This window comes from Papio anubis, chromosome 1 (genome assembly GCF_008728515.1).
Source record: "Papio anubis isolate 15944 chromosome 1, Panubis1.0, whole genome shotgun sequence".
In the NCBI taxonomy this organism is placed as follows: Eukaryota; Metazoa; Chordata; class Mammalia; order Primates; family Cercopithecidae; genus Papio; species Papio anubis.
The window spans coordinates 65502777-65528263 of NC_044976.1; the positions used below are offsets into that span (position 1 = coordinate 65502777).

Here is a 25487-nt window from a genome sequence, read left to right on the forward strand (position 1 = left end):
CCTGGCTTCTAGTGATTCTCATGCCTCAGGCTCCCGAGTAGCTGGGATTACAAGTGTGCACCACCACACCTGGCTAATTTTTGTATTTTTAGTAGAGATGGGGTTTCACCATGTTGGCCAGGCTGGTCTTGAACTCCTGACCTCAAGTGATCTGCCTATCTTGACCTCCCAAAGGTCTGGGACTACAGGTGTGAACCATCCCACCTGGTTGAAGATGCAATTTAAATGAAGGCCAGGGAGGTAGGGAATGAGGTTGAATACACACATAAAAGTCACAATAGACAGGTCTTTGTTTCTTTCTTCTTTTTTTTTTCAGATGGAATTTCACTCTTGTTGCCCAGGCTAGAGTGCAATGGTGCAATCTCAGCTCACTGCAACCTCTGCCTCCCTGGTTCAAGGGATTCTCCTACCTCAGCTTCTCAAGTAGCTGGGATGACAGGCATGTACGATCATGCCCAGCTAATTTTGTATTTTTAGTAGAAACAGGGTTTCGCCATGTTGGTCAGGCTGGTCTCAAACTCTTGACCTCAAGTGATCCACTTGCCTTGGCCTCCCAAAGTGCTGGGATTACAGCCATGAGCCACTGTGCTCAGCCAGGCCTTTGTAAGGAGTACAAGTTTCATACTAAGTACAGTGAGCAGCCACTGAAGAGGCTTTAATCAGGATCAGCCTACTTTTAAAAGATCTCTATATGATTTAAGGAAAGAAAATGGATTACAGATTTCTGCTACCATTATGGAAGGCCAGGTAATTAGTACCAGCCCTCCTGCTGAAAACATCTTAAAAGGCTAGATGGACTATTTTTTAAAGTCTAAAGAGAATCATAGACTTAAAAGATGATAAGGGACCCCTGGTCTTAAATCTAGGAGAAGATAAGAACTCAGATAGGTAAGCCCAACATGCCAAGCCGCTTTTTCTCTGAGGGTATTTGTGATGTGAAAGTAAGATCAAGTTTTGGAAGCTTCATGGCTTGAGATAGAAAAAAACAAAAAGCTGGCCAAAGGTCCAAAGTTTTGGTATTTAATATGTTCTCCACATTCCTTCCTCCACAAAAAAACCCCACACCTATTCATTTTACCTGGGATCCAAAAGGGTTACATCCTTAGGGTGAACTAGAATAGTTAAGCTTGCCACCTGGATGTTTTAGGGAAAGTGACACCTTGAATGCTTTGGTATGTTCTGACAAGTACTGCCTCCAGATACCTGGCATAAACAGTAAAAAAAAAAAAAAAAAGAAAAAAGAAAAAAGAAAAAAAATCTTTTCTGGAGTAAGGTACCATCACCCTAGTTCTCAAATTGTTCCTAAAGATAATTTTCCAAATAGTGTCCAGCACACATTCAAAGATAATAAGACACATAAGGAAATATGACATCATGAAAGTGAATCATGAGAAGTAAAATAACAGTGTGTGTAACAAATTCTTTGAGAAATCAGGTTATGAAGCACAATAGAAAAATTAAGCAATATGGGGTGATGTGGAGTCAAGAAACCTCAGTTGAGAAGGTTGATGAGAATCATGCAATGGAATGATTGTTTGATAATGCCAGAGAAAGAGAAAAACTAAGGCAACACGAAATGTTCAAATTCTCTGAGAACTGATAATGCTGATTCCTAGCTCACAGATTCCTAAATTTTTTTTTTTTTTTTTTTTTTTTGAGACAGAGTCTCACTCTTGTCGCCTAGGCTGGAGTGCAGTGGCATGATCTCAGCTCACTGCAACCTCTGCCTCCTGGGTTCAAGCGATTCTTCTGCCTCAGCCCCCTGAGTAGCTGGGATTACAGGCATGCGCCACCACACCAGGCTAATTTTTTTACTTTTGGGAGAGATGGGGTTTTGCCATGTTGGCCAGGCTGGTCTCGAACTCCTGACCTTAGGTGATCTACCCACCTCTGCCTCCCAAAGTGCTGGGATTACAGGCGTGAGCCACTGTGTCCACTCGGCCAGATTCCTAAAATTTCTAATCTGAGAGTAAGTTTCTATTAAGCAAGCTGGTCATACTTGACTTTTAAAAAACAATAACAAGGAAATTCTCAGTATTGAGCTGAAAGGAAACTCAGAGATTTTGTTTCTAGAAGAAAAAAACACATAACTCTATAAACATAAAAATATATTCCTATTTTGTGAATTGTATAAATTGTCCATTCTGATATGTAACATCTCTTCTTACTAAATTCTTTTTTATAGTTCATGGAAATGCTTTTGACAGAGACATCAAATTATCAAGAACTTTTAAGACACACATCAATAAAGTAAATAAAGCACCCATTAATAAATCAAAGAAGTAAATATGTTACACAAAGCATTACCTGTTGACTCACTTTCTTTATTTTTTATATTTGTTTGAACAAAGAATGGTTTTAAATTTGACTTTTCAAAATTACTCTTTCTAGGTTCAGGCTCACATTTGAAAGATGCACGCCTGGAAGAAATAAAAATTAATTTAAATTAATGAGAAAATTTACAAAATAAATCTAATAAATAAATTTGGAGAAACGTGGTGAAGTCCTAGTTACGCAGACTTGGATGTTATGTTAATGTTATCATAGTACAAAGTGCGAAACATTGGACTGCTTAAATAGGAGCTGAAAATATTAGTTTTAGTCATTTAAAGTGGAGGGGGATATAATCCAGTCCCACACTGTAACTGTTGTCTATAGGCCGATGTCCCAGATTTGCAGTCCGGACTCTAACTTCTTCTCTGAACTTCAGATTTACATATCCAACTGCCCACATGACTCCTGCACTTAGCTTAATTGTAAGTATCTCGAACTTAACATATTCAAAACCAAATTCTTGATTCCACCTCCTTCCTGATCTTTTCCTCACCCAGGTTTCCCCATCTCCAGTCAACCAGAGGCTTAGGCCAAAAAGTCTGCAGACATCTTTTATTTCTCTTTCTTTTTCCACTCCCAACCTATCAGCAAATATTACTGTGTCTTTCTTTGAAATAGATTCCAAATCCAAACACCTCTTTCCTCATTGCTCCCATCCAAGTCCAAGACCCCTTTTTCATCTGAACTGCTTCCATATGTCTCTAGCCTTCTTCTGTTTGCTTTCCCTGCTATTACGCTTGTCCCCAACATTCTCTTCGCAACACAGCCGTAGCAACACTTGTAAAATATAAATGTGACTATCATTTCCTTCAACTGTTTCCTATCAAACTTGAGTAAAATTCAAAATGCTCCCTAACAGACAGAAACTTTCCCCCCAGTTCTCATTTCTAAGTAGCAGAATTTCCACTGATTGCCACTCCAGGCCCCTCTCTGCATACCCCTTCACCTCTCACCTCCACATGAACGCTGAGCAAATTTTCTAGCTGTTTGGTTCAGGGAAAGGAATTTAGGCTCCACTTAAGGACTTTGCTCTTTCCTCTGCCTGTAGTATTCTCCCCACAAGGGGTTGACTCCTTCATTTCAGTCTCCACTCACATTTCCACCTCAGAAAGATCTTTCCAGCCCATCCCACTTCCCCCATCTAAAATAGTAATCCCTGTTCCTCTACAGCATTCATCACTGGTGAATTTATATTATATATTCATTTGTTTATTTATTATCTGTCTCCCCACTTTATCCTAGATTGTAAACTCTGAGGGCAGACTACTTATGTGTTTTATTCACTGTGGTATTTTAGCACCTATAGCATGACTGGTACATAGCACACATTTAATATTCATTGAATGCCTAATAGGCCGGGTGCAGTGGCTAATGCCTATAATCCCAACACTTTGAGAGGCTGAGGCAGGTGGATCACCTGAGGTCAGGAGTTCAAGACCAGCCTGGCCAACATGGCGAAACCCCATCTCTAGTAAAAATCCAAAAATTAGCCGGGTGTGGTGGCATGTGCCTGTAGTCCCAGCTACTCAGGAGGCTGAGGCAGGAGAATTGCTTGAATCCAGAAGGCAGAGGTTGCAGTGAGCTGAGATAGTCCCACTGCACTCCAGCCTGGGCGACAGAGAGAGATTTTGCCTCAAAAGAAAAAAAATAATTATTGAATGCATAGGATTTTTGGTAAATTTTTACTGAACTTTCTTATCATCTTATACTTTCCAATGGGTTTTCAGTTTATTCTCTTTTAATAAATAATTATGTAATCTTCATAAAATAATTTATGTGTTCTTTCAAAAAAAATGTATCTTATGTTCTTATTTAATATCATTGGGAAGGACTTCTAGAAGAGTGTAGTATACTAGTGAGAATGGGCATTGTTCTGTTTCTAATTTGAATGAGAATGAGTCAAGGGTTTCTAAGGATGATGCTGGCTATACAGTCTTGTTAAGGAGGTAATATTTTATCTTTATCTTAAAAATACTTATGTTGCTAAAGTATTTTTTTCAAATTCATTTGCAAAGTATATAAAGATATTCAGATATGAATTTCCCTGTGGTAAACCAAAGAGCATAGGCTTTGAAGTTAGACCTTACTTTGCATCTTGACTCTATGTGAACTTCCATAGAATATTGAATACTATGAATCTCAGTCCTTCATATGTCAAATAAGGCTAATAGTTAGTTACCTCAAGGGATTGTTGTAAGAATTATGTAAAATAAAGTTTAGAAAGTGATCAACAAAATGTCATAGAGATAAATGAAGATACTGATTCTTATTCCTGAAATTTACTCCACTTAGTCATAGTGAAGTAATATTTATTTAACATAGTTTTGGATTTCATGTTGTTAAAATAAGTTGTTGAGTGGCAATTATTCCGTTGCCTTAGAATTGGTGACCAGGTGACTTTTTACTCCACAGTTGAGTAAAAAGGAGCAATACATACTCTATATTCTACAAAGATCCACCAATACTTGGAGCAAGAGATTCTTTTAGGCCTTCAAATAAAAGAAAACTGGTGACGGAAAAAAGAAAAATATCAGAATTGTGAATCATTGACCTGTTAGGGTCTGCTGTGGCTTTTTCCTCTTTTCTCTGCACATCTGTTAGACACCACATTTGCTGATTTGCCCCGTGTCAAATTTGGAGCAGGTGAAATTAAGCAGATAAAGTAGGTACCATGCAGTACACTGTTTGGCATGGCCAGGATATTTGAGTTTCTGAGGAAATGCTGTGGACTGAATGTTTGTGTCCCCCTCAAATTCAAATGCTGAAGCTTAAATCTCTAATGTTATGGTATTTGGAAGTGGGAGCTTTGGGAGATAATTAGGTTATGAGGGTATAGCCTCATGAAAAGGGTTTGTGTTCTTCTAAGAAGAGTTGGTCTAACTCCTTCTCCCCTTCTCTCTCTATCTGCCTTTCTGTCTATCTCCTCATGAAGTGAAGATACAAAGAAACAGCTGACTGCAAACCAGGAAGAATACCCTCACCAGACACCCAATCTGCTGGAACTTTGATCTTGGACTTCCTGGTCTCAATAACTGTGAGAAATAAATTTCTGTTGTTTAAGCCACCCAGGCTATGGTGTGCTATTGTAGCAGCCCATACTAAGACAGAAATTAGTAATGAGCAGTGGGGTGCTGCTGTAACAAATACTTGAAAATGTGGCAGTGGCTTTGGAATTGGTTAATAGGTAGAGGCTGGAAGAGTTTGGAAGTACATGCTAGAAAATGCTGACATTGCCAAGAAGGAGATATTAAAGGTGACTTTGGTGAGGGCTCAAAAAGAAAAGAGAAAAACATCCATTTTCTTAGAGAATACATAAGTAATTATGAATAAAATGTTGGTAGAAATATGGATGGTAAGGGCCATTCTGATGAGATCTCACACGGAAGTAAAGAACATGTCATTGGAAACTTGAGGAAAGGTGGTCCTTGTTATAAAATGGCAAATAACTTGGCTTGTGTTTGTGTTTTAGTATTTTGCAGAATGTAGAAATTGCAGGCAATGAAATTGGATAGTTAGCTGATATTAGTTCTAAGCAAAGTGTTGAGGAGTGACTTGGTTTCTACTGATATTTATAGTAAAATGCAAGAGGAGAGAAATTAATTGAAGATGAAATTGTTAAGGAAAAAGGAACCAGAAGTTAAAGATTTGAAAAATTTTCAGTCTGCCCATATTACAAAAAATGAAAAAGTATGCTTGGGAGAGAACACTAAAGGTATTGTAAGTTGACCATTTGCTAGGTAGGTCAGTGTGGATGTGTACCAGGGACCAAATCAGCCATCTCAACAGAAGCCAGGAATAGAGATAGGATTATACCAGCAGAAACACTGCCAGCTGGGACTAAGGGAAACAGAGAAAGTGGGACAAAATGAAAGAAGACTGTTGCACTTCTCAGATTCTACAGGACCAGACCATACAGCTATTGTATGCAGCTGTTCAGCTATAAATGTACACTGTTTTTCAAGACAAGGGAAGAAGGACCTCAAAAGCAATTCAAAGATGATCAGGGTTGCCACTCCCACAACAGGCCCAGAGGGCATGCACTCAGGGGACAGGGCTGCCTCCATTTCTGTTTCAAAGGGTAAGATCCCTGCCCAGTGGGGCCATGGGTGTGCAACTCCCACCAAACAGAGCTTCAGAGGCGAGACCACTGCCTGAGTGGGTTCTGGAGGCAGCACTACTAGTCTACTGAATCTAGAAGGCAGAGCTTTAAGCCAAAGAGGATTATTCTCAAACCTTAGGATCTCATAGAGTTTGCCTTGCATGGTTTTAGAATTACTTGGAACCTGTCATTTCTCCCTTCTTTCTTATCTCTCCCTTTTGGAATGAGAATGTCTATCCTACACCCATCCCATCAATGTAGCTTGGAAACATCCAACTTGTTTGCTTTCACAGGTTCACAATTGGAGAGAAATTTTGCCTCAGGATACTGTTACCTCAGGTCTCATCCATATCTGATTTAGATGATACTTAGATGAGAGTTTGGACTTAAGAGTTGATGGTGAACCAGTTAAGACTTTTGGGTCTATTGGGATGGGATGAATGTATTTTTCTTGTGAGAAAGATATAAATTTGGAGGGGACAGGGTGGAATTCTACAGACTGAATATCTGTATCCCCTTCAAATTCATATATTAAAGTCTAAATCCCCAAAGTTATGGTTTTTGGGAGGTGCGGCCTTTAAGAGGTAATTAGGTCATGAGGGTGTAGCCTCATGAATGGGATTACTGCCCTTACAAGACATGAAAGAGGTGCTATCTCTCCCTCTCTTTCTTGCTGCCATATGAAGATACAATAAGAAGACAGCTGTCTGCAAAGCAGGAAGAGTGTCCTCACCAGACACTGATCTTGGACTTCCTAGCCTTTAGAACTATGACAAATAAATTTCTGTTATTTAAACCACACAGAGTAAGGTATTCTTTATAGCAGCTTGAACTGACTAATATAGGAGGTCAAATGGATACTGAGATAGTAACTGTGTTTGGGTCATTTTGCTGATACTCCACCCAGATTGCTGACTGCAAGCTTGGGGATCCTTTGCAGAAGAAATTGTGGCATATATTGGAGAGTATATGAGTTGATGAAGAATTTGAAGAGTTGTAGCTGAAGGAAGCTCTCCTTGGTTGGAGAATGGGTTCCTCTGAGGATCTCTCACATGTGCTCTTTACGACTAAAGTTGGCCAGAAAATGATTGATGACTAAGGAAAAAGTTGGAAAAGTTAATAAGAAATTTTGTCTTCTCTCACCCTCCTCCTTTACTCCCATACAGGGGGTGTGCTGGTAAATTTTTAATAACCTCGAGTTTGGGTGTAGTTCTAATGTGGAATTTTACTCATTCATCAATAGCGTAAGCTACCTCTTTGTTGAACCAAATAATAGTTTTTGAGTATTTCCTTATTTTTTTGTGCTATTCAAAGCATAATGGCTATAGGTAAGGCATACTTTTTTTGGTAACACTTACTTTTAAGTTTAATCTTCATCATTAACATTTTCTTCCTCACTTTCTTAAATCTAGACAGACAACAACTCAAGCCTTGATTTGTAGTGTTTGCCAGTTGCTGTGGTGTAAATACTCCCATTGTCAATTTCTACCAAGGTGATATAATTAAATGTGAAATTTGGAAGAGATGTGTAGTAGCATACTTTTATACAAATTTCTACCATATGGATATAATAGATGTAAATAACTTCAAAACCATGGATAATAGTAAAATGTACAATAATTAGGAAGTGATGAGTTCTGAGTATTATCTTTATTTTTAGTATGCCATTGAATTTTAAGTTTATATAATTTAATTTTTAATGGTGAGTATTTAATAAACATCTCAAAAAATTGCTGAAAATTCAACCAGCATCTCTAATAAGTTGGTAGGAGTTGGCTTTAGCACACCACTGTACCCATATCAGAGGAAAAAGAAATTAGAAGAAGAGTGAGGAGGTGTGCTACAAGAGGACCATATCAGCCTGCTACTTTCAGATGAGGGAACAAGAAGAATCAAATTACTGACCATACCCCTCTCCATTTCAGCTCCTCCAGTGTCACTAGACTGGCTTGTATAGGGAAGGGAAAGCCATGACGAGGGGTAAGATTAAAATACTAAGTTGGACAGACTTTTAATAACCAAAGTGATCAGGGCGAAATTAGAGAAATATAAAACTGCTTTATTATTATTATTATTTTTGGGATGGAGTTTCACTCTTGGCGCCCAAGCTGGAGTGCAATGGCACGATCTCAGCTCACTGCAACTTCCACCTCCAGGGTTTAAGCTATTCTCCTGTCTCAGCCTCCTGAGTAGCTGGGATTACAGGTATGCGCCACCATGCCCAGCTAATTTTTGTCTTTTTAATAGAGACGGGGTTTTACCATGTTGGCCAGGCTGGTCTTGAACTCCTGACCTCAGGTGATCGGGCCACCTTGGCCTCCCAAAGTGCTGCGATTACAAGTGTGAGCCACCATGCCCTGCTTTATGTTTTTATGTCACTGAATCAAGAATAAGCAATGAAATAGTTAAAACTAATATTTTATTTTATGTTTCTTTAAAAATCTATATTTGCTTTCTATTCTTGTGGTCAGACTTAAGGATCAAATCTACCTTTGCAAAAAAGAACTGAGAACTGTTTCACCTTTGTCTGTGTTCCAAAACTATTTAAATAGTTCTTTGAAACTACAAAGAAACTCACCCTTGACACAGCTTCAAAGTGGTACTTTTGTAAAAGAATTCTTTGACTGCTTCCTCAAATTTTTCTACAGTTATTGATCTATTTATGTTTTCTTTTTTGTTGAGATTTTTCCCTTTCATATTTTCCCAAAAGTTCATCCATTATTACACACGTGTCAAGCAATGTAGTTACACAAAGCGTTCATTATAATTATTTTAATGTCTTCCATATCCATGGCTATAACTTCTTCTTCATTACCAATATTGTGCCTTTATGTTGCCATTGTTTTCTCTTCAATTTTCCAAACTGTGGTCATTTTAACATTTTTTTGGGAGGTGTTAAACATACTAAGTTTCCCAAGTACTCTTAAAAGTTCAGTGTGCTAGGCCGGGTGCAGTGGCTCATGTCTGTAATTCTAGCACTTTGGGAGGCCAAGGTGGGTGGATCACCTAAGGTCAGGAGTTCGAGACCAGCCTGGCCAACATGCTGAAACCTTGTCTCTACTAAAAATACAAAAAATTAGCTGGGTGGGGGGGCACATGGCTGTAATCCCAGCTACTCGGGAGGCTGAAGCAGGAGAATCGCTTGAACCTGGGAGAGGGAGGTTACAGTGAGCCGAGATCATGCCACTGCACTCCAGCCTGGGCGGCAACAGAGCAAGACTCTGTCTTAAAAAAAAGTTCAGTGTGCTTAGGAGAGGAAAGCCAAAGTTTGGTGAATGTACTGGGAGACTGACAGCTTTTCTTTTTTTTAGTTCTCCAACAAATGTATACTTAACATGGTTTATAATAAATGTATTGAATTAAAAACTAAGTGTTATACATTTGATTTATAAGATTAATTATTTATAAATCCTGTCCTCAACTGATCTTGACTTTCTTTTCTGGTTTATATAGTCTCTTGTCATATTTTTTAAAGTTTCCATTTTATTACATAGATTAAGTTTTTTGATTTGGCTGAGGTGTAACTAAATTATAAATTCTGCTATCTAGAAGCAGATAGAATTGTAGGATAGATAAAATGGATATATAGTTTTCTTCTAGGCTGACAGAGACCTGGATAAGGGTGTTCTATAACACCCTCACTGGGGACTGAGCTACAATTACTTTTACCAGTTTTTAAGGAGGATCCAAGTATGAGTTATTCTACTCCTAAGCTTCCCTAGAAGTAGGTGTTAAAAACCACTGAGTCTGGGATTGACCCTACTTACCAGCTAACAAGTTCACCTGGCAGTTTCATCAATGCTGGCAGAAGATATGAGACTCTTGGATCAGAGACAAAGGATGATTGATTACTCAACAATAAGAGTGTCCATATTGACCAGGCATGGTGGCTCATGCCTATAATCCCAGCACTTTGGGAGGCTAAGGAGAGTGCACCACTTAAGGACAGGAGTTCAAGATCAGCCTGGCCAACATGGCGAAACCCCGTATCTACGAAAAATACAAAAAATTATCCAGGTGCAGGGGTACACACCTGTAATCCCAGCTACTTGGGAGGCTGAAGCAGGATAATCTCTTGAACCCAGGAGAGGGAGGTTGCAGTGAGCTGAGATTGTGCCACTGCACTCCAGCCTGGGTGAAAGAGCAAGACTCTGCCTCAAAAAAAAAAAAAAAAAAAAAAAAAAAAAAAAAAAAAGAAAGGAAAAAAAGGAGTAGCCAGATTATCATCTTCTGCACCAGTTCTCTGAGCTAGGAATAAAAATTGTGTTCCTAAAACCAAACATCATATGTTCTCACCGATATGTGGAAGCTAAGCTATGAGGATGCAAAGGCATAAGAATGATGCAATGGACTTTGGGGACTTGTAGGAAAGGGTGGGAGGGGGATGATGGATAAAAGACTACAAATAGGGTGCAGTGTACACTGCTCTGGTGATGGGTGCACCAAAATCTCAGAAATAACCACTGAAGAACTTACTCTTGTAACCAAATGCCACCTGTACCCCAATAACCTATGGAAAAAAAAAATGTTCCTAGCTCTAGGTTCTCATAGGAAATGAGAAGTAGAATTTGGAATTATAAATGTGGTGGGCTCACCAGTACAAGATCATAAATCTGTTTTTTGTAAATTTTATCGGTTTGTCCTTTTGCATTAAAAAAATTGATCCCCTCTTCCCTCTGCCTGCTTTTGCTCTTACATTTTAAAAAAGTCCTGTGAAATTATACCCTGTCGGCCGGGCGCGGTGGCTCAAGCCTGTAATCCCAGCACTTTGGGAGGCGAGGCAGGCGGATCCTGAGTCAGAGAGATGAGACCATCCTGGCTAACGGTGAAACCCGTCTCACTAAAAATACAAAAAACCTTGGTGAAGTGGCGGTTTACCTGTAGTCCCAGCTACTCGGAGGCTGAGGCAGGAGAATGGCGTGAACCAGAGAGGAGGAGCTTGCAGTGAGCTGAGATCAAGCCCTGCACTCCAGCCTGAGTTGACAGGAACTCGATGCTCAAAAAAAAAAAAAAAAAAAAAAAAAAAAAAAAGAAATTATACCTGTCTTAGTTGAACTAAGGGAAGTACAGATTAAGGCCTTGATTTTGAGTTGCATAGGCTGGAATTATAGGAAGGTGACTGCTTATCACTGGGACAGGTCATTGAAATGGTACTTTCATGAAAAGGAAAGAAACCCATGGGAAGGGTAAAGCTCAGATGGAAGCATGGGGTTGCTCTGAAAGCTCCCCTTTCCCAACTGGAAATTGCTTATGGAAATTCTTTGGAATGTTTTATGTTTTTATAGGAAGGCAGCTTTGAGAAAGAATCCCAGAACATTGTGGCATCACAGAATAATTTTTAAAATATTTTTTCTGTAATAAGATACCCAGCTTGGGATCTTTATTTTATTCATATTTAATTTTAATTTGGGAAAATACTCTTCCCTGTAATTTTCACAGAAAAAAAAAATACATAGGTAGATTACTTTCTAAAACCTTTCATTTCCAAAAAAAACTCTTTTGTTCTCATACATAAATGATGTTTCACATAAATAGAGGATTCCTCAATTGCCATGCTGTTCAAAAGTTGGAAATAATTTACTGTTTTCTAGCCTCAGAGATGCAGAGAGATCTATAAAACTGATTTTGTTTCCTTTCCTTTGTAATTAACTTGTTTTTTCTGCCTTTTGAATTAAGTAATTTTACCGTAAGTTGAGCACTTGGTGACCTTTTTGATCTGAAACTTCAAGTCTATCTTCAAACCATGGGCATTTTTTTTCTAATATTACTTTGATTATTTCCTAAACATCTGTCTCTCTCTTCTAATTTATGTATTAAGCACATATTTACATATTGAGTATCCCAAACCATACTAAATGTTTCTTGTCAATATGACTTCCATTTTTTTTTTATATTTGCTAGATTGTGCCTCTATTATTGACCCAGTTTTCACCAATATTCTATTTTTTTTAAGGTTTTTTTTTTTTTTTTTTTTTTTTTTTTTGAGACAGGGTCTTACCCTGTCACCCAGGCTGGGGTGCAGTGGTGTAGTCATAGCTCACTGCAGCCTTTAAATGCCGGTCTCAAGCAGTCCTCCTGACTCAGCCTCCTGAGTAGCTGGGATTACAGGTGTGAGCCACCAGACTCAGCTTGTATTCTATTTTTAATTTTTCTTTGTAGCTGTTGGTCAGAAATGCTTATTTTTAATGTCTTTTTCCCCCTGATTATTTCTATCCTTAAGAGACATATTGTCTAAAGTTTTCTTCTGTTCTTTCCATTAAGTTAGACTCATTAGGAGCCACCCGTTCTAATTGTTTGGCTTCATCTCCCTCCTTCAGGTAAGAGTCCCTTTCAATGATCCGTGATTTCTCTTTGACTACTCTTCATGGCAAGTGTAGGTTCCTTCCACACCTCAGAAGCTCAGGCTATTTCGGTCTCAGGTAATATCAGACAGTGACAGAGACGATCCATTTGTAATGAATGAGTGGCAAATAGGCTGTCATATTGGGATCTCTTGATTGAGGGAGTGTGAAATAAAGAGGCCTGTAGTAGTGCTTCTTAAACTGCTAGCTGTGTGTCAGAATCACATGGAGTGCTTTGGAAAAACGTCTGCACCCAGACCAAAATTCAGCATACTCATCCTATAGTCAGCCCTGTGGAACCCCTGAATACAAAAATTTGGCCCTCCACATATATGTGGTTTCTTATCCTGCAAATACTGTATTTTTAATCTGTGTTTGGTTGTAGATGCAGAACCTACCGATACGGAGGCCTGAATGCATTTATTGAAAAAACCCACATATAAACGGAACCAAGTAGTTCAAACCCGTGTTGTTCAAAGGTCAACTATATTACACTAAATAGCAATTTGGGTTCACTTCTGGAAATAGAAGCTGGTGGTTTGGACTAGTTATCCCTCTAAGAACAACTAGAAAAGCTGGACAAAATATCAAAATATTTGAGTATACCTGAGAGCTCCCAAAGCAGTAAGGATTTAGGGGGCCAAGAGCTGTAAGAAGAGTGAAGCTCAGGTAAGAATGGCATTTGGACTTGCATGTTTGTCAATTCCAAATCAGCAGGAGAGTTCAAAAAGCCCTGTGTTGCTTTTAGCAAACTTATAGGGCTATGGAAACAAAACTGAAATTCAGGACCCACAGAAGAAAGGCCCCAGAATACCCTTCGGACTTGGGTTGGGACCCCAAAGCTTTATAGTTCGTAATCTATTTAATGGAGAGCAATAAATAGACAAGCCCTCAAACGAACAGAAGTCTAGTGTTGAATGATCTCTACCTGATCTAGGATTGCAAATGCCCCTAGCCTAGTCATTTGCCAAAAACCAGGACAAATTTTCTCTGGAGAAGAAACCGTCTAGAGCTTCAAATATCTATACTTTTACAATGGCATTGTCCCATTCTCGATAAAAAATAACCAGGCATGTGAGGAGATAATACAATAAGCTTCTAAACAACAACAAAAAAAGGTAACAGACAGAGACCCACAGGGGACTACATAAAATAGCAATGCTTGATATGCCCAGAGAATTAAACAGCAATTTACAACATCTGTTATATTTCTTCATTTTTGCATAAATTAATTGAGTTCTTATATTTTTAAATATAGCAAGGAATTAATATGTTTTGCTATTTTAAAGAGTTGTATTTGGGGTTTTTTTGTTTTTTTTAGATAGAGTCTTGCTGTGTTGCCCAGGCTAGAGTGCAGTGGTGTGATCATAGCTCTCTGTAGCCTCAAACCCGTGGGCTCAAGCAATCCTCCTGCCTTAGTCTCACAAGTAGCTGGAACTATAAGTGTGCACCACCACGTCTGGCTAATTTTTTTTAAAAAATTGTTTTCAGTAGAGACAGGATCTTACTGTGTTGGCCAAGTTTGTCTCAAACTCCTGGGCTCAAGCAATCCTCCCATCTCATCCTCCCAAAGTGCTGGGATTACAGGCATGAGCCACAGCCGCCCAGCCAAGTGTTCTATTTTATTAAACAAAAATTATACAGGGAGTGTTAAAACTATGAATGTTACTAGGAACTGTATCTTTTGGTTGAATTCACCAATATCTAAGGAAGTTTGTTTCAGTCTGAGGAATAGTACAAAACTGCTGCATAAAGAAAGCTACTGAGAGACAGGAAGGTAGTAGATAGGAGTGGTCTTAGATGCAGATGCCATAGTTCAGATAGGCTGCTGCTTGGACTTAGATACATATTCAAGATCATCATCTCAATTATTTCAAACAAATTTTATTTTCTTTGGCTAGAGTTATATCCTATTTATTTTTATTATTTTATTTTATTTTATTTATTTTTTTTTTTTTTGAGACGGAGTCTTGCTCTGTCACCCAGGCTGGAGTGCAGTGGCCGGATCTCAGCTCACTGCAAGCTCCGCCTTCCGGGTTCACGCCATTCTCCTGCCTCAGCCTCCCGAGTAGCTGGGACTACAGGCATCCGCCACCACGCCCGGCTAGTTTTTTGTATTGAGACAGGGTTTCACCGTGTTAGCCAGGATGGTCTCGATCTCCTGACCTCGTGATCCGCCCATCTCGGACTCCCAAAGTGCTGGGATTACAGGCTTGAGCCACCGCGCCCGGCCTAGAGTTATATCCTAATTCTTGTGTAAATTCTTGAACGTTTTATGTTCTTTTTTTTTTTTTTTTTGGCTGGTGTTGGACACATGGTTTTTGCTAATGTTAGACATACGGATATTGATCAAACCGAATTTACTTGGTCTTTGGATCTTAGAAATATGTGCCTCTTTGCTTTTTATACTTAAGACTCTGGCTTTGCTGCTAGCCCCAAACATCCCAGTCATCCAGGTTACACTTAAAAGGAGCGTTGCTCAGTTATTAATGGGTTATATTGTCACTAACACAAGATCAATGATGCCTGTATAAGCTATTCAGAAAATAATCTTATCAGGCAGGAAAGGGATAGCAACAATATCATCCTGGGAAATACTGCCATAAAACATTGCATGTTACCTTTAAATGTGCCTAATGAGTCATTAGCCATATACTATACTGCTACACAAAGGAATATATGTAATATGTAAATATAAAATGCAAAAATCATGACATACATTTTCCCTTCTCCACATTCTCAACTTCCATTTTATGCAATGTTTTTCTGTGTATTTCTAAAATATTCCATTTCACTATGGATAGTTCTATAAATTATTTGGGAGCAGAATTATTGGCTGTGTCTACATAAAAAATAAAGTAGTAATGTAAGAAGTTTGTGATAAAGCTAAATTATATAAACTACCGATATGTATTTACTTGTGCTAGAAACAAACTCCTTTGTCTTATCTTAGAGTTCTACATGGAAACATGTTCTGATATCCTGGTAAATCAAGAATAACAAAAATCTGAGTGAGTTGTATTTTGTGCCATAATCAGAATACTTGATTCTGATTATGAAAATGACAGATATTAGCTACACAAATAATGTTTTTTTACTTTAGATTCAGACTTGCTTGTCCAACTTTCTTCCAGATATCTCTACCTGAATTTCCCATGGGCATCTAAAACTTAACATCTACAAAATAAATCCCAGCCCTTCTCACTTTGATCCTCTTGTCCACCCCAATCTCCTTTTCCTCACTTGGTCTCTGCCTAAGTACAAAGCACTACAATGCACCTAGTTACCAAGCCCCAAAGCTTGCAGTCATCCTATTGAATGGGGTACAGTAGTGATGAAGAATGCAGGCTCTGAAATCAGACTTCTAAGGTTCAAATCCAGCCTTGCAACTTGTTAGCTGTGTGACCTTGAGCAAATTGTTTAAGCTCACCCAGACTTAGTTTTTTCATCTGTAAAACTGCACTAAAACATCGGGCTAAAAAAGTTTGTTTCACTCTGAGCAATAATACAAAACTGCTGCATCAGGAAAGCTACTTGGAGACAATCAGGTGGTAGGTCTTAATCAGAACACTTACATGAAAATGTAAGTAAGTAGGAGTAGTCTTAGATGCAAATGTCATGGTCTGTTTATTCGTTTTTTGAGATAGTCTTGCTCTATTGCCCAAGCTGGAGTGCAGTGGCGTGATCTCAGCTCACAGCAACCTCTGCCTCCCGAGTTCAAGCAATTCTCGTGCCTCAGCCTCCCAAGTAGCTGGGACTACAGGCATGTACCACCAAGCCCAGCTAATTTTTAAAAAATGTGTTTTAGTAGGGATGGGGTTTCACCATGTTGCCCAGACTGGTCTCAAACTCCTGATCTCAGGCTATGCACCCACCTCGGCCTCCCAATGTGTTAGGATTACAGGCATGAGCCACCATGCCCAGCCCACAAATGTCACAGTGCTCATGTAGGCTGCTTAGTGTATAGTGTCATAGCTGCTGCCTAACTAAACTATGTGTGAAAATCAAGGTCACATAGCTAACAAATGGCAAGGCTGGATTTAAACCTTAGCAGTCTGATTTCAGAGCCTGTGCTCTTCATCACTACTGTACCCCATTCAATAGGATGACTGTGAGCTTTTGGGCTTGGTGACTGGGTGCACTGTAGTGCTTTGTACTTAGGCAGAGAACAAGTGAGGAAAACTTGTTACCCAGAATAAATGAGATAAGGACAGTATCCACGCTACCACCAATGTCCAATTAATTTGTAGTTCTATTGATTCCACATCTTAGTATTTCTTTTTTCTGAACTCTCCTTTACAATTCTGATGTGTTTGGAAAAAATTTATAGCATTATGCATGCACTAAATGCCAGTGAAAGACCAACTATGACATATTTAGGCTATCCCTTCTAAGTGCGCAGAGAAATTGCCTTACTTGGCTTTCTAGGCAGACTTTTTCTTAAGCATATCAGTTAAAGTTTGCATTAAATCCTGACATTAATTTGGGGCAACATAATTGAGCTCAAGAAAATTCAGAATTGTAATTACCATCTACACTAGTAAAATATTATACATAATAAATATTTTATAAACTAGGAATATTCAGAAAGCTAATCTAGTATATTTTAACTCACAACCCTTATAAAATATGCCATACAACTTTCATTTAATATACATTGCATAATCTGAGACAAATATAAAGTAATGTTTTAAAACTCTGAACTGGACCAGGTGTGGTGGCTCATGCCTGTAATACCAGTACTTTGGGAAGCCCAAGTGGGTGGATCTCTTGAGGTCAGAAGTTTAAGACCACCCTGGGCAACATGGGAAAACCCCATCTCTATTAAAAATATAAAAAATTAGCCAGGCATGGTGGTGCACGACTGTAGTCCCAGCTATTCGGGAGGCCAAGGTGGGAAGTTGAGGCTGCAGTGAGGCATGTTTGCACCACTGCACTCTAGCCTAGGCAATGAAGTGAGTCCCTGTTTCAAAAACAAACAAAGAAACAAATTCTGAACTGAAAATTTAAGGTGGTTATGATAGTTACATTTTTGATTTTGTAATGCTGCATGACTTGTCTTCTTTGATCTTTGATATTGCCTTAGATGCAGATGTAGCAATAGCATCTTCAAATTCCAACTGAAAATCAAATGTCAGGGGTAGAGCCATAGTTGTTTTTCTTCCTTCACTCTGAAGCCTGTTTATCTGCAGCAAAGCCAAAGTGGGGGAAAAAAAAATGAGTACTTTTTATATGGGGAAAATCTTAGGTGGAGAGAAAAAAAATAATCTCACTTTACACACACACACACACACACACACACACACACACACACACACAGAGAGAGAGAGAGAATTTAGGTGGAAGGCAATAATGGAAAAATAGTACAGATTGAAAATTGGGGGTCTAGTGCACCAACTGTTTTTATGCCTTTGCTGTGTGACCTGAGCCATTCTTTTCCCATCTGTAAAATGTGGGGGTAGGACTAGAGGATTATTAAGGCTCCCTCCTAATTCTAAAATACAGAATGTAAGGAAAGACCTAGATATTTAGATGCAGAGAGTTCTTGGAACCATAGTAGGCATGTCTCTCCAGCCAGCTCCTCTTCCTGTAGCCACGCACACGGTGAATCACACCGATCTTCCTCTAGTCGTGTGAGCCAGAAATAGAGTGAAGAAAGCAATCAAAAGAGGACTTCGTTAAAATCCTTATACAAATGGACTGAAAAAGAAAAAGGATCTAGCTAAAAGGTGGATAAAGGAGCCGAAAGTTTTCTCTAAAAAATTCTCTCAGAGCATAGCACAAAGGAATAAAGAGATGAAAGCCCCGAAAGCAAAGTCAAAGGATATGGGGGACTTCTGCTTCTGCCAATAGATGAAGCACTATGGGAATTAATCGCCTGCTTTCAACAACTAGGAGCTCAGGCAAAATGTATGAAAACAGCTACCCTCAGCTATTAGAAAACAGAGTAGGACAGATCGCTGAGAGAAGGGAAACAACTGAGGTCCACCCTCCAATAGCCCAGCTTACTTCCCGGAGGTGGTTTCGGGGCTGAGGTGCAGGGAGGAGAAACTCATTGTATTGGGGGAACTCAAACCAAATCTTGTGGCTTTGAGCTTGCTAAAGTTAAGAGAAAGTTTGCACCAGCAATCACACTCTCAGGCATTTACTTCAGAGAAACGGAAACTCATGTTCATACAAAAACCTGGTTGCAAATGTCCATAGCAGCTTTATTTGATTTTTTAAGCAACTTTATTTTTACTAGTCAAATCATGAAAACAATCTAAAAGCCCTTCATTGGATGATTGCTTGAAACTTTGTACATCTATATAATGGAATACTACTCAGCAATAAAATTTATATATATATATATATATATATATATATATATATATTTTTTTTTTTTTTTTTTTTGAGACGGAGTCTTGCTCTGTCACCCAGGCTGGAGTGCAGTGGCGGGATACATTACCTTTTCAGCCAGGATAGTTGCTTTTTACAAATTAGTTTATATCATATTAATGTATCATTAGTTAAAAAGTAAAATTATTCACATTTGAAATGTTAACCTGTTAATGATTAAATTGAATTGTAGCTTATACTTAACAAACCTTTGTTCTTCTGGCCAAGATTCTCTCTGCTTGCTTATCAAGGACATCTAACTTCTCTAAGATTTTTTCTGCCATTGTCAATCACTAAATTCCTATTTTAAAATAAGGAGGAAGAAGAACAAATCAATTCGAATTTAAACATATAACTAGGCATAAGTTTTCAAAAGACCCACTTTTACATTACTGTTTTAGGTAAATAATAGAATTGTTTAAATCATACAGTAAATCATAGAATTGTAAATGTACCCAAGTTTTTTCAGTTGAAGGCCATATGATGAGAACTCCCAGATGTGTACAGGCCCCATGAATTTTTAAATTTATGATAAAGGTGAGGGGGAGAAAGTTCATGATTACCATGAGAACCATATGTGACTTATACTTGAAGCAAGACCATGTGGCTTGAATTACATCTATTTCCTTTTTTTTTTCTTTTTAAGTTAAAAACATATCAAGCTAGGAGTAGGACTTAATTTTGGTGGTGTTGTTGTTGTTGAGACAGAGTCTTGCTCTGTCACCCAGGCTGGAGTGCAGTGGCATGATCTTGGCTCACTGCAACCTCCGCCTCCTGGGTTCAAGCGATTTTCCTGCCTAAGCCTCCTGAATAGCTGGGATTACAGGCGTGCACCACCACACCCAGCTAATTTTTGTATTTTTAGTAGAGACAGGGTTTCACCATGTTGGCCAGGCTGGTCTCAAACTCCTGACCTCAAGTGATCCGCCTGTCTCAGCCTCCCAAAGTGCTGGGATTACAGATGTGAGCCACCGTACCCGGCCAGGAGTAGGACTTTGGACATATCTATTTTCTTTCTGTCATGATATAATTTTAATCAAAGTAAATGCAAGGAACTCATATTTCTATAATTAAATTGGTCAGTGATCCAAGACTGTTAACAGCATGTAGCAGGTAATTAGTCACACATAAGTAGCAACAACTAAGCTGGATAGGTTCCATTGCCATAATAGTTCGTATTTCCTAGTTAATTAATATTGCTAACAGTCTCATCTGAGGTCAAGCAGTCCATATTAAGCTTAGGGAGCTGTATAAGACATCAGAACCTGGTCTAATTTATTACATCTTCAGATGAGAAAACTGAAGGCCACAAAGTACCCTGTTAGTGTAGTAGAAATAGCTAGGGCAGAGTAGAGGCAAGAATCCAGGAATATCAACCCAAAACTCCTTTTATTTATTTATTTATTTATTTATTTATTTATTTATTTATTTAAAAAATCTGTGTAGATGGGCCAGGCACAGTGGCTCATGCCTGTAATCCCAGCACTTTGGGAGGCTGAGGCAGGCAGATCACTTGAGGTCAGGAGGTCAAGACCAGCCTGGCCAACATAGTGAAACCCTGTCTCTACTAAAAATACAAAAATTAGCCGGGCATGGTGGCACATGCTTGTAATCCCAGCGACTTGGGAGGCTGAGGAGGAGGATCACTTGAACCCAGAAGGCAGAGGTTGCAGTGAGCCGAGATGGTGTGCCACTGTGCTCCAGCCTGGCTGACAGAGTAAGACTCTGTCTCAAAAAGAAAAAAAAAGATAGTGTAGGTGTCTATGCAGTCAGTATATTTTTGCTCACTGAATTAAATGGGCTCCAGGGGCATTTAAGTGTAAAAGTTATATAGTTCACAGAAAGTACAGAATCATCAATGGTTTCAGTGAACATTAATGTTAAGGTTCTTTCCAGCTCAAAAAAAATATGATATTTCTCCTATATTGTATATTATTCCAGCAGTGTCACATGGAGACAACAGTTCATCAAAGGAGAAAGATTCAGGATCCTATGCCAAAAGTTTACATTATTTTGTAATTGGTTTCTTTCAGCTTTTTTTTTTTTTTACTCTTTTTTCCTTCACCATACATTGCCCTGAGTATGAATTCTTCATGCACTGATAGTGACATCCCATTCCAGCATGCCCTCTAACATGTCACTACATCCAGATTTTCCCTCCATCACATGATGTAGTCCAGTGTGACAAAGAAATTACACAGACGGCCTGGGTGTGGTGGTGCGTGCCTACAATCCCAGCTACTTGGGAGGCTGATGCAAGAGGATTGCTTGACCCTAGGAATTTGAGACCACTCTGGGCAACATAGCAAGACCTCATCTCAAAAAGAGAAAAAAAAAAGTAGCCGGGCACAGTAGCACGCATCTATAGTCCCAGCTGCTGGGGAGGCTGAGGTGGGAGGATCAAAAGGATCATTTGAGTTCAGGAGTTCGAGGCTGCAGTGACCTATGATCATGCTACTGCACTCCTGCTTTGGTGACAAACAGAGCTAGACCCCATTTCTTTAAAAAAAAAGTGACACAGAGGAAATTCTGGGCCATAAGGGTACAAGCAGATAGCATGCCTTGTGACAAACCACACAACTTCAGGTTGCATGCTGGGGAGATCCAGGAATGTGAAAGCTGATCATACGAAATGGGTCACTCTTATGGTTCCTAAGTAAAACACAGTGAGAAGTCAGGGTAAAAGAAAACACTCAGGGCACAGAACATTGCTCCAAAAATGCAGTCCATCTGCAAGTCTGGCAGCTGAAATTGACTGCAGTAACCTAAACCAGTTGTACCTAATAGCTACTGAAAAGACCTGTGGCCAATTTTGCCCACAACCTTCACTTACCAATCTTGTCAGTGCCTCAAAACCTCACTAGTGCCAATTTGTAACATTTCCTGGTTTTATAAAACCTCTAACCTATTCTTTGTTCTTCAGAATATACTGAAGACTACTGCTCTGTGTGTATACCCTAACTGCAATTATTTCCTCCCAAATAAACATTTTGATTTTAGAGATTAGTCTCTCTATTTTATTTGACATTGACAGGGTAAAGGCATTAGCACAATGTGAATGCTTATGACTTTCTGGGTTCCTTACAGAACAATAGGGGACAGATTTTGAAAGAGAATATAGATTATGATTATGTGGACATACTGTCTTTTCAGACCCAAGAACCATTCCTCTTGTAAAACTAAACTAAAACTCTCCGAGGAGTTTTAGCTTTTCTGTTTCCCTTAAACATAATATGAGTTCAAGGGGATGGAGAAGGCGCTCATATTCCCCACTTAAGTTTATTTTACTGGAGACAAAGATTTCTGTTTTTCAGCAAGACACAGGTAAATAACTGGAAGAATCAATGTATTGAAGTGAATGAGTTTCCCAGTTTGGGGAAGGTATAAACTACATGAGGGCCAGCTGAAACAATGCTGCTTACTTGTGAGAAAGAACAGAAAGCAGATCTTTTTACAGTAAGGTGTCCTACACCTCTCACTTTTAATCACCCCATCTTCAACACCACATAGGACATTTTAAGAGGCAAAATGTCATCCCATTGTACACACACACGCACGCACATGCACACACAGCTGTATTTTTCTATATATAGTTAACCATAGCATGAAATAATTTTTATGTTTTTGCTTTAAAAATATTTTGCTAAGAGTAAATTATTTGGCTGTGAATGATTTCTGGAAAATCATCGTGCAGATCATGAATTTTTTTGAAGTGAGAAAAACCAATTGTTTTCAAGGGTCAACAGTTTTATGAATACTAAATTTGACAGTTAATGAAATCGACTAAATGTTAGTTTCGTAGTATTAATTTCATAGCTTGACACCAATACAATTTTTTCAGTTTGCAAATTCTTTTCTCCCATTGGTCTTTGGCAATGTGCCAATGGTGCCTAATGGATAAACAGCCCTGGGAAAAAGTGGAAGTGAGGAAACACTATACATGAACTTGCTTGTTTTCATCATTATATTTCATAAGCTCATCAAGGGCCTATTTTGTGTCTCCTCAAATAAATGCTGAGAGCAAAGGAACATCAGTACTAATATGATGGTGTTCCCCAACTACTTTGCATAAACTAACCACTAATCTCTTAATGCAAGATGAATCAAGATGATATTAAATGGACAGGGTGCAGTGGCTCACACCTGTAATCTCAGCACTTTGGGAGGCCGAGGCAGGTGGATCACTTGAGGTCAGGAGTTTCAGATCCGCCTGGCCAACACGGTGAAACCCTGTCTCTACTAAAAATACAAAAAGTTAGCCAGGCTAGGTGGCAAGTGCCTGTGGTCCCAGCTACTCAGGAGTCTGAGCTGGGAGAATTGCTTGAACTTGGGAGGTGGAGGTGGCAGGGAGCTGAGATCACGCCACTGCACTCCAGCCTGGGTGACAGAGCAAGACTCTGTCATATATATACACATATATATTTATATATATAATATATATATAAAATATATATATAAAATGTTCCTCAGTGTGATCTATGTTTATGTCCTTTATTATATCTTTTTAATTTTAATATATACTTTGGTGTTCCTACTTTATACTTCTTTTTCTATGAACATATATTATTATTTGATGATAAGCATTTATTTGTTCATTTGGTCACTGGCTACCTAAATGTATTACATGAAGACATTGTACTAGGTATTCTATCAAATTTACTGAGGAAGTTGGCACCTGGTAAACATTTTCCCTTGTGATCTCCATCTTCCTAGGCAAGGGAGATGCTCTCTCCTATTTCACTAAGAAAACAGACACCATCAAGCAAGAGCTTCTTCAGCTCCTACCTCTCATACCAAAGTATTATTCATTCCTAACCCTTCTGCACTTCAATTTTAACAGAGGCGTTGGCTCTCCCACCCAAAGCTAATCCCTCCTGATGTACTCTAGACTCCATTACCTCCAGTCTCCTGAAAGAATTATCTCTATTAGTTATCCCCTTTCTCCTGCAAATTTTATCTATTTCCTTCACAAATTTATTCCTCTTAGCATGCTCAAATTTATTTGCAAAACAGAAAAAAATGTTTTCTCCGGACCCTGCTAGTTATCATCTCTCTCGTCTTCTGAAGCATTCTACTTAGAGTTGGGGGAAGTGCTCTCATCTAGAATATAGGGTTCTGATGTGGTCACAGAAGCCTAACTCATAGAATCTCAGGGGTGGAATGGATCAGTGGCCTCTCACAGAATTCTTTGAACAGTGGGGCAACATTAACATCAAGAAGACAGACCTTTCTTAAGCTTGCTTTGATTTTCATTGCCATTGTCCTTCTTCAAACCTTCAGGTTGTTACTTTCCCTCCTTTGGGTTATCAAACTATACACCCCCCTAATTTGCCTGCCCCAAACCTTCCTCCTCATTCCTCAAATATTGATTCTTTGAAATGCCATCAGGCTAGGCATAGTGGCTCACACCTGTAATCCCAGCACTTTGGGAGGCCAAGGCAGGCGGATCACTTGAGGTCAGGAGTTTGAGACTAGCCTGGCCAACATGATGAAACCCCGTCTCTATTAAAAAAAGAAAAATACAAACAAAGAAAAGAAAATTAGCCGGGCATGGTGGTGCATGTTTGTAATCCTAGCTACTCTGGAGGCTGAGGCAGGAGAATCACATGAACCCGGGAGGCAGAGGTTGCAGTGAGCTAAGATCACACTACTGCACTCCAGCCTAGTGACACAGTGAGACTCCTTCTCAAAAACAAACAAAATGCCATCAGAGCTGTCTTTCTTAAAGAGGACACTGACAGGACCAGCTCCAGCCTACAAACCTTGGCTTGCTCTCATAACCTGAAGAACGCCCAAACTCTTCCGAGGACATATGAGACCACTGAAGAAAAGATAGTCCAGGATCTGGCTCAGCCCACCTTTCTAGTTTATTCATCCTACCCCTTTGTGTTCCACCATTTTCTACCATTCTTACTTCCTGGACACGTCCTGCCCTTTTCCCAAGCACACCCTTTACTCATGCGTTTCCTTCTACTCAGACGGTTCTCCCACATGTCTTCCAGTCAAAAGCCTACTCTTTATCAAATATGATATAACGACTACCTCTTCTTTTTTTTTTTCTTTTTGAGATGGAGTCTCGCAGTCTAGGCTGGAGTGCAGTGGCTGCAATCTCAGCTCACTGCAACCTCCGCCTCCTGGGTTCAAGCGATTCTCCTGCCTCAGCCTCCTGAGTAGCTGGGATTACAGGTGCCTGACACCATGCCCAGCTAATTTTTGTATTTTTAATAGAGATGGGGTTTCACCATATTGGCCAGGTTGGTCTCAAACTTCTGATCTTGTGATCCACCCGCCTTGGCCTCCCAAAGTGCTGGGATTACAGGCACGAGCCACAGCGC

General features: G+C 39.3%; 1 protein-coding gene across 7 annotated transcripts in view; it reads right to left on the bottom strand.

Annotated features, from left to right (window-relative positions):
- Positions 1 to 25487, bottom strand: part of C1H1orf141 (chromosome 1 C1orf141 homolog) — a 62384-nt gene that overhangs the window by 32739 nt on the left and 4158 nt on the right. For all 7 annotated transcript variants that reach the window (XM_009210366.4, XM_031669676.1, XM_017962296.3 and 4 more), the window contains 3 exons: positions 19362 to 19453; positions 17803 to 17960; positions 2308 to 2420 (listed from right to left, as the gene is read on the bottom strand). In XM_009210366.4, coding sequence (XP_009208630.2) covers positions 2308 to 2420; positions 17803 to 17960; positions 19362 to 19436 — 346 coding nt within the window. In that variant the 5' untranslated portion in view covers positions 19437 to 19453. The remainder of the gene's footprint in view (positions 1 to 2307; positions 2421 to 17802; positions 17961 to 19361; positions 19454 to 25487) is intronic.